Source organism: Macrotis lagotis, chromosome 2 (assembly GCF_037893015.1).
Source record: "Macrotis lagotis isolate mMagLag1 chromosome 2, bilby.v1.9.chrom.fasta, whole genome shotgun sequence".
NCBI classification, from domain to species: Eukaryota; Metazoa; Chordata; class Mammalia; order Peramelemorphia; family Peramelidae; genus Macrotis; species Macrotis lagotis.
The window spans coordinates 164,644,620-164,654,408 of NC_133659.1; the positions used below are offsets into that span (position 1 = coordinate 164,644,620).

General features: G+C 46.3%; 1 protein-coding gene across 2 annotated transcripts; it reads left to right on the forward strand.

The window, feature by feature from the left end:
• Nucleotides 1–3,359: 3,359 nt before the first annotated feature.
• Nucleotides 3,360–8,165, forward strand: MUC1 (mucin 1, cell surface associated). Of its 2 annotated transcripts, none has more exons than XM_074220499.1 (7): nucleotides 3,360–3,459; nucleotides 3,979–5,546; nucleotides 5,661–5,716; nucleotides 5,866–6,008; nucleotides 6,297–6,415; nucleotides 6,516–6,665; nucleotides 7,766–8,165. In XM_074220499.1, exons 1-7 carry the CDS (start codon nucleotides 3,405–3,407, stop codon nucleotides 7,832–7,834), a joined length of 2,160 nt encoding a protein of 719 aa, XP_074076600.1. In that variant the 5' UTR covers nucleotides 3,360–3,404; the 3' UTR covers nucleotides 7,835–8,165. The 2 variants fall into 2 exon arrangements, with proteins under 2 accessions (XP_074076600.1, XP_074076601.1); XM_074220500.1 differs by having other exon boundaries at nucleotides 6,528–6,665.
• Nucleotides 8,166–9,789: the final 1,624 nt, after the last annotated feature.

The following is a 9,789-nucleotide window of genomic DNA, read 5'->3' on the forward strand; positions in this document are numbered from 1 at the left end:
TGTCATGATTTCAAGTCTTTCAAAGTTATTTTCCTTTACAGTATTGTAGTCCCTATATAAATCATTCTCTTGGTTCTGCTCATTTCATAGGCTCATAGATTTCAAGCTGTAAGAGACCTTAAATAAAGATGATCCAGTGCAATGTTCTCATTTTAACAGATGAAGTAAATCAAGGCACAAATAGGTTAAGTAACATGCCCACAATCATGTAGCTGAAAGTGTCTAAGGTAGAATTTGAACTCAGATCTCACTAACATGTTCAACAATTCATCCATTATTCCAAAATACTTCATTAATCTATACAAGTATTCCTTGATTTTTTGAGTCCATTATTTTTGTTATTTCTTATAGCATAGTAATATTATTTTGCATTCACATACCACAATTTATTTAGTCACTCCCCAATTGATGGACACTCCTTTTATTTCCAGTTCTTGTCTGTAACAAAAAGTATTACTATAAATATTTTTGTGTATATGTCTCATTTCTTTTCTTTGATTTCTTTGGGGTATATTCCCAATAATAGTCTTGTGGATCAAAGAGTATAACCAGTTATTTAATGACTTTGAGATATTCATTTTCTTACCAACTGACAGCTTCACCAATAGTGCATTAGTATGCTTGTCTTCTAACATTCCCCCAAACATCATTTTCCTCATTTACCATCTTTATTGATCTGATGGGTGTGAGGTGAAACTTGAGTTGTATCTTTTCTTGAGAAGTGCTTGTTTATGATGTTTTTGAAGAAAGGAGGAGGGGTCTAAAGAATCAATGTGGGCTCAAGAGATTCTGACCCAGAAGGTTAAGGAAAGGCATAGATTTTAATTCATGAGTAGCTGTAAAAGTTCACAGGTTAAATTCTTTTTTTTTTTAGTTTTTTTTCCACAGGTTAAATATTCTTTAACAGAAAGTGAGTTTTTAAAGGTGGTGAAGTTTGAGCAAAGAAGAAACATCTATAAGCTAGACTGGTGAGAATATCAAGGACAGCTAAAGAGGGGGAAAAGGGTAAGGGAAAGGAAACAACATTGAGATGGTGACTGGGCATAGATTATCATGAATCCAGCAGCATGGAGCTTGGACCATATGGATCCAACATGGAGAAGGGGATTGGACAAACCTTTGTAGCGAGCCTAGGCCACCTCTTGTGTAAGGAGGAATGGGGAGGGGATCAAGGAGTGACCCATTTGTACTCGACTGGAGTCAGGCTTACACCTTGGAAGTCAGACAGGTAGAGGAGGGGTAGGGGAAGGGGCTGAAGTTGTTCTCAATGAATTTAAATTTGAGAAGAGAATTAAATTGAACAATGGAGAGGGAGTCAGAGGTCCACAGAAAATGTCAGACAAGCACAGATCTTGTTCCTTAACAGTACAGGAAAGGCTAGACAAATATTTCTCTAATATTTCTCCTTCAACGTTTTGGCCATTTATCTCCTGGGTTATGCATAAGTATTTAAAGTGTTGTCCTATGACAGAAAGATTAGATTTGTTCGTTGTTGAACTAGGAACCATTTCAATGAAAGGATATGTAAAGAAGTCAATTTAGGCTAGATGTCAAGAAAATCTTCCTAACAATTAGAATTGTCCAACTGGGGAAAGAACTGAATTGTTCTTCTCCTTGAACATCTAAGAATGGAGGCTTGCCCAGCTACTGTTTGTATGTATTATAGAGAAGATTCCTTTACAGCATAGGACTTATGACTGCCAGGTGCTTTTCCAGTTCTCAAATTCTGTGATTCTCTGATATGTTGATTCAGGGATAAGAAAGGAAGATCTTTGAGGTCAAGAACTATTTTGTTTTTGTCATTATATCTCTAAAACCTAATACAGTACCTGGCAGAGATTGTCCTTAATAACTGCTTGGTGTTTGATGAAATCTCATCATACATGCTTGTAAGGGGAATAAGAGAAGGATGGAAGCATCATACTGGACCTGGTTCTGCTCTTTACTTCCTGTATGAACGATTCATTTCACTTTTGGGTTTCAGCTTCTGTAAAATGAGGACTTGCCCTGGATAATAACACCTACCTAGCAGGGTTGTATTAAATGAGATGTGCCTGGCACATTTTAGGTATTATATAAATGCTTATTTCCTCCCCTGGCCTTCCCACGAGATAGCTTCTGAGATCCTTTCCTGCTTTAAATTCAATTTTTCTTCCCTTCCTGCTTTACAAGAGAGGAATTGGAATGCTAAAATAATTATAGCAATAGCTGACACTGAGATCACAATTTCTAGTTTTTCCTTGATAAACATCTCTTACATACACATTATCTTATTTTCTTTTCAAAACAAACCCACAAATTGGATAACACAAAGATTATTATTCCCCCATTTTGTAAAAGAGGAAACTGGATCTCAGACATAAAGTGACTTATTCAATCATATAGTTAGTGACTATGGACGGATCAGCACTCTAAATCCGGTGTGGTTTTGTGTTTCTTTAGACACTTCTCCCTTGTCCCAGGTTGCTCTTCAACTATGTCCTCACCTCCCCATTTCACTCATCAGATGTCCACCCCCCCCTCCACCTGGCCACCATCAACTTCCCTCTCTAATCCTTGAAGTGCCCCAGGTGACCACCAGGGGGTAGATTGGTCCTATTACCTCTGATGCAGAGTTGGCCAATAGGGATGGAAGGACCCCAAGATTTACCTTCCTTTCACCTTCTTAGTTCCTCCTTCCTCCCCGCCACTTACCTTTTCCCCTACACACACATTCGTGAGAAAACCCAGAAGTCACCCAGGCATTCAGAAAAACCCACCCTGGGGCGGGGACATTTGGGTTTCAGTCCAGATCTCCAGGGCAGAACGAACAGGGAGGGGCTGGCATTGGGTGGAGCTGTTTCAGGAAATGGGGTAGTTATTCCAAATTCAATTTTCCTTTCCATTAGGTGCCCAACAGGGAGTGGGGGTCCTGAGAGGGGTTCCAGGGAACCAAGGATTCTAGGGGTTGGAAGATGATGGAGCATCTGAAGCCCTGGACCGTTGTGGTGTTCCAGTGGTACTAACTTAACCTATTTCATTTCAATTCCATTTTCCTACCCTGGGCACTACCCCAGGATCCAGAAAGAAGGTCTGGAGTTCCAGGTAGCCTGGCTCCCCTCTATGTGGGGGGAGGGAGCAGAGATGGGGGAGGGGGTGACGCCAAGTGGAGAACAAACAGATTGTCAAAGGGTTGAGTGATCTGGAGACCAATGTACCTGAGGGGTCAGGAATGTGTGGGGAGGAGGAGGAAAAGTAGAAGGGAGGAGGTATGGGGGGGGCGGGGTTGTGTCACCTGTCACCTGCTCTGGTTGTTAGAGCTTCGGGTGGAGGACTGGTATAAAGCAGCGGGCTCCTGAGCCAGACCCAGCCTTTCGGGCAGAACCTGGCCCAGCCTGCTGTGCTTTCCTCTGTTGGTTATCGCCATGACCCCAGGCATTCTACCCACCCTGGTCCTTGTATTGATCCTGGCACTCACAGGTGAGGGAAGGGAAGGAAAAAAAATGGTGAGGGGTGGCTTGGCTCATGTCATTTTTATGGTTCCTGGGCTGGTTTTTTTACCTCTGGCAGACTGAGTTAAAGGGGGAGGGAATCCTGTTGTGAGGATGAACTGGGGGTGCAAAGCAAGGGCCAAAGAGAAGGAAAAAGAAGGGGTCATAAGCACCTGGGACTGAGAGAAGGTCCTGCTAGAAGACAAGGCATGAGCCAGTGGGGAGTCCTGCTTGATTTACCTAAAATATTTCCGGGGGGGGGGGGCAACTGAGGTGTGGCAGATATGGAAGGGGGAGGGGGAAACAGGGAAACAATGGAAGAAAACCAGAAGCAGAAATATGGAAGGAAGTTATGGGCAGCAATGGATTCAAGGTATCTTGGGCTTTTTCCACCCACCTCCATCCCCTTCTTAAAATTTCTTCCTTTCAGCCTACATCTCTCTGGGTCTATAACTTCTCCCAGATTAGACTAGGTTCTAACCTAACTGGTATCTCTAACTTCTTATAGCTCTCACCCACAGTACCTCTAGCACAGTCGGCAAATTTGACTATGGGGCAACTACAACTACAGCTCTGGACACAATCAACCACAGCAGAAATACAGAGACTGACAGTATAGCAACCACAACCCCCAGTACCGCAGCTTCATCTAGTGCACACAGTTCCACAAGTGCTATCCTTAAAATTGAAACCCAAGGGCATGACGGTATCACTACCAAAACTTACAGCGACAGTAGGATATCTAGCACAACTGCACCCAATAACCATCTTACCTCCTCTGATGTCCTTACTGACCACAACCCAACTTCACCCCCTGACAATCACACCTCCCCTATACCCATTAATGACCACAGCCCATCTACAGCCACCAGCCATTACACCTCCACCACACCCCATAGTGACCACAACCCCACATCTGCATTCAATGACCATCACACCTCCACCAAATCCTCAAATGACCAAAGCCCCACATCTGCACCCACAGACCTTCACACCTCCACCATACCCCATAGTGACCACAGTCCTACATCTGCACCCACAGACCTTCACACCTCCACCACACCCCATAGTGACCACAGTCCTACATCTGCACCCACAGACCTTCACACCACCACACCCCATAGTGACCACAACCCCACATCTGCATTCAATGACCATCACACATCTACCACACCTCCTAATGACCACAGTTCCACTGCATCCAATGACCATCACACCTCCACCAAATCCTCAAGTGACCAAAGTCCCACATCTGCACCCACAGACCTTCACACCTCCACCACACCCCATAGTGACCACAATCCTATATCTGCATCCACCGACCATCACACCTCCACCAAATCCTCAAATGACCATAGCCCCACATCTGTACCCAATGACCATCACACCTCCACCACACCCTCAAGTGACCACAGCCCCACATCTGTACCCAAGAACCATCTCACCTCCACCACACCCCCTAATGACCACAGCCCCACATCTGCACCCAACAACCATCACACCTCTACCACCTCCCCAAGTGATCACAGCCCCACATCTCCCCCCAAGGACCATCATACCTCCACTACACCCTCAAGTGACCACAGCCCCACATCTGTACCCAAGAGCCATCTCACCTCCACCACATCCCCTAATGACCATGGCCACACATCTACACCTACTGACCATCGCACCTCCATTACACCCCCTAATGACCATGGCCATACATCTGCACCCTCTAACCATAACACTTCCACCACCACCCCAAGTGACCATGGTAACAAGTCTGTTCCCACTGACCATCATACATCTACCACATCTCCTAGTCCCCATAGCACCACAACTACCAAAAATACCCAATTCACTACAACTAAGAGTACTTCTTCAACCCTTCACCAAAAAACCACATCTATCCCCCAAAATAACCATAGTTCCATATCACAACCCATCCAAAGCACTTCTCACATCCCAGTTGTCATTGAAGAGAATGCCATATTTTTCCTCTCATTCCACATCATCAACAAGGTTTTTAACTCTTCCTTGGAAAATCCTGACTCTTCCTACTACAAAGAATTGAAGAATTCTGTTAAAGATCTGGTAGGTATTACCCTGTCCTGTAGAATTTGGGAAATCAAATTGTTACCCTAACCCCCAAATGGCCATTCATTCCTCTGGAATACTGACTATACTTCTTTTTACTTTTTTCCTCAGTTATGGCAGATCTACAAAAATAAAGCATTTATGAATTTTTACCTGCTCCAATTCAGGTACCAGGCTACAGATATGGGTGGTATTGGGGATGGGTGGGTCAGCAGCTTGGATATGGGAAAGAGTACCAATTCCAGGAGGAGGGAAAAGTATTCTGAACCAGAAGCTGGAACCTACAGGACTTAGGTGCCAATCTCCCTGTGCCCAGAAAGGGCTCTGTGATTACAGACTGTACTGTGGTCTTCCAAGCTGGCAGCATCACAACCAGTGAAGTACAGAACCTGTTTGCTGAAAATGTGAGGAAAAATCACAATATGTGCAACCTGACTATTTCACCATCAGAGATAACTGGTAAGGCAAGATGCCTTCCCTGTGCCCCCATCCCTATCCTACCAGGGTCACTATTCAGGCATTCTCTGGGAACATGGAGCATTCCCCCAGATAGTCTTTCCCAGAGCCAGGAAGCTATATTTCCAGCTTCCATCATAGTCTCCTTGGACCTAAATACTGGGTCTTGAGGAACACATTCCCCTTCAGTGGGAGGGGAGTGGGGGCCTTAAGTGGGAGGGGAGTGGGGGCCTTAAAGATTGAAACAAAGCATACTGGGAGATTCCTTTCCACTCCAACTTTCTCTTCCAGTCCGTGAGTGGAATTCTAAAGCCTCATCTACTGACTCTGGTGTGCCTGGTTATGCCATTGCTTTGCTCGTGATAGTCTGTATCCTGCTGGCTTTGGCAATTTTCTACCTTGTTTTCCTGGTAAGTGCTTTGTGCAGCCTAGATTTTTGGATCCTCCTCCATTTTGGTTCCCTAGTCATTACCTATTGTGTCCCTTTGCCTTCAACTCCTCCACTCCCAGGGGCTATCTCAGTTCCGCAGGAAACATTGTGGACAACTGGACATCTTCCCATCCCAAGATTCTTACCATCCCATGAATGAATATCCCCCTTATCATACCCACGGACGATATGTGCCCCCAGGCAGCACCAAGCACAGCCCCTACAAAGAGGTGAGGCTATGCTCAGTGGGCACTGGGAAGTCAAGTGTGTATGGAACCCCAGAAAGGATAAAAGGGACATGGGAAATATTCAGTGTACAATGGGTACAGGGAAGTGGGCATGAGACATCACCATATAAGAGACACTATAGAGGACCAGAAGGGTAGTGCTGAGGGACCAAAAAGTGGCCTGGGGTCTTGAGGGTGGATGGTATGGGAAGCAAGGAATAAGGGAGTTCAGGGAACCAGAACCCACCCCACTTTCCCTTCATTCCCTCAGGGGGGTGTCAGGGACACTGGGTGCCCATGGTGCCTGCCTGCATTAACCTTTCACGGCTTGGTAAAGTTGGCGCCAAACTAGGTAACTGTCTAGGTATCCAGAGGGCTGAGTGGGTGGTAACTGGTGCCTGAGGAGGGAGACACAGTCCTTCAAGGGCTATAGAGATGGTACTGTGAATGGGTGAACTGACAAATGCTTGTTTTTATTTTTGGTTCTGTTTTTTTATTTGTTTTTGGTGGGAAGGCAGTAAAACCAGAAAGGGGTTGAATGGAGAGTGGGACAATTCCCAGCAGATGTAGAGGCAGATTTTCCCCACTTACCCATCTCCACCTCCCAACCCCCCTTCCTCTCCTTCCCTCCACCAGGCTCAAACCACTGGGTAAATAATTACCACTCTTCACCTAGGGCTAAAACTTTTGGTGGGGGAAGGGAGAATCTTCCCTACCACCTTCTTGTAAGGTGGCCCACTCCCTACCTTCCAGCTCTTTGTCCCTTCTTTAAGAAGGAGGGAATTAAGGAAGCTAGAGATAGAACTGGGGGAGGCGGGGTGGGGGTGGGGGAGACTAAGGCTAGGACTAAGGGAAGGGGCTGAACCGAGGGAAGGGGGAGGGAAATACGTTGTTTACTGTCGCATGGGGTTGTTGTTAGGGCCCCGGGCAGGTGCTTCATCTCAGTTAACCCCATAGGGGAGTAGGGAGGGGACCTTAGGGCCCTCATCCCAGGACTTCAGTCACCAAGGGGACTCAGGAGCACCATGTCCTTCCCTAATACCTCTTTCCTGTACCCCCTAAACACTTAACGCCTATATTCTCCCCTTCCTCCCCAATCCCAGATCTCTCCAGGAAATGGTGGCAACAACCTCTCTTATGTGAACCCCGTGGCCACTTCTGCTAACTTGTAGAGGAATGGTGCCTGTTCTGCTCCGAGGGTCAAGTACTGCTAGGAGCACTTTCCCCATTTCTTGGACTCCCCTCCTGGAAGAGAAAACAAGGAGTCCAGAGTGGTTGGTGTCCTGAGGGCCCCTTCTCTGAAGGCTCCTTTAACATAACCCACCCCCAGTAATCCATCTCCAGATGAAGTTGTCACAGACTGCCTGCTGCTATCCCTTTCTCAAGACATGTCCTGAGGGACAGAGATGCTTTCTGGCAGATGATGGAAGCAGGGTGGGTTGGGGGTGAGGAGTGGGGAAAGAAGAACCTCTTCTTGTGATTGAATAAAATTGATGACCCCCACAAACACAGACATCTTTGAACCTCTGATCCTTCCTTCCTCTGCCCTAGCCCACCCTCTTCCCTTAAGCCTCAAAGTCCCCAGGGGGCTTAAGATAGTATTGCTTTGGGGGGAGGGAGAAAAGTTGGAAAGGGAAGGGAGTAGAAATGATGAGTGAGGTTGGAAAGACCACAGGTAAGCATGCTAATGTCTCCGGAGAAGGAGCAATCTGGAAACTAGATCATCTAGTTCCTTCCTTCTCCATTTTATAGATGAAGAAAGTGAAGAAAAGAAAGTATAAATGTGTCCTTGGTCATAGCTGTAACACTGAAATCCATTGACTGTGAGTAGGTGTTTGAGAGGAAGGAGGAGGGTCCTGGTGGGGAATTTGGGGGGTAGTTTGTTAGAAGGGAAATAAATGTCTTGGAGGTGGGGCAGAGAGGGGGATACAGGTAGAAGTGACTTACTTGAATAAGGAACTTAGAGGTTAAAGCTAAAGACCATAAAAGCTAAAAGACCATAAAAAAGGAATGAATATGAAGGGTGTGATGTAGGGAGGGAGTCAGGGGCTTTGGAGCAGGGGAAAGGAGATGTTTGGTGTGAGTGAGTGTATTAGCAAAGGACATGAGCCTAGGTGGGTGACTCCTTGGGCTAACGGAGATTACCTGTTTGACCTTGGACGTCACTGACCCGCTTCCTCACTTATGCCTTAGTTTCTCCATCTCTAAAATAAGTAAGTTGGCTAGACAATCTCTTAAAGCCCATTTCAATTTCTACCTTCCAAGGGAACTGATAGCCCTGGCAGGAGCCAGGTGGGCTGAGGTGTTGAATTGGGTGAGTCGGATGCTTTAGAAGACTGGCAACAATAACTACGACCCAGTGTTGTGAAATGCCTCAGTTTGTCCGAAATCTTGCCTCTCATAACATTTTTGATGATTCCCAGAAGGAAGGAGGAAACGAAACCAAGAGGCAAGAGGAGCAATCTTGCCTAACCCCCTCCCTCCACCTCTTTCCCCCCCAGCCCTAGTCGTGCTTGGTTGTGTTGGCTCAACCCTGATAGGGGTTTCTTCTCACACCACAGCAGGTGGAGTCAAAGGTCCCCTCCTTCCCCTTGGCACAATGTCAGCGGGGCAGCTCTATTCTTAGCTGGCTGGGTGTTAAGTAAATCCCAGAGCCGTGATAACAGTAGCAGAGTCAACAGAGCTTTGATAAGAGGGACTGTGTTAGATCCGGGCACTGGAACGGTACCAGTTCCTTCCTCTTTCAAGGCTGCCCTGCTAGTCCCCTCATCGGTCCCTTCTTGGCTTGTCAGGGTCTTTCCCCCTTCAAACACCCCCCCCCCCATTTGTGGTGGCTTGGGGTCAATCCTTTGCCCCACTCCCTCTTTCTTCCAAACAATATGGGAAAGGAGAAGGACTTCCAGTGCATTAATGTCATTTTAGTTGATGGGCCACTCCCTACCCGTCTCCTTAGCTCCATTTCCTAATTGATAAGGCCAGCCCTGCAGCTGGGGTAGTGACTTCTACCCAAAGATCTAATTGGAATGATGGTGCCCTCTGTTGGCTCTTCAGTTGCATTGCTCTATTTGTCTGGGTAAATATAGACAATGTGTAGAAACTGGCTGGGTTTGAGTTGTGTGGGTGAATA

Bases quoted from the DNA above. Each gene is read 5' to 3' on its own strand.
- MUC1 (XM_074220499.1), top strand. From the start codon at position 3,405: ATGACCCCAGGCATTCTACCCACCCTGGTCCTTGTATTGATCCTGGCA. The intron at 3,460-3,978 runs GTGAGGGAAGGG...AACTTCTTATAG, and splicing joins ATTGATCCTGGCACTCACAG to CTCTCACCCACAGTACCTCT. The intron at 6,009-6,296 runs GTAAGGCAAGAT...TTTCTCTTCCAG, and splicing joins TTCACCATCAGAGATAACTG to TCCGTGAGTGGAATTCTAAA.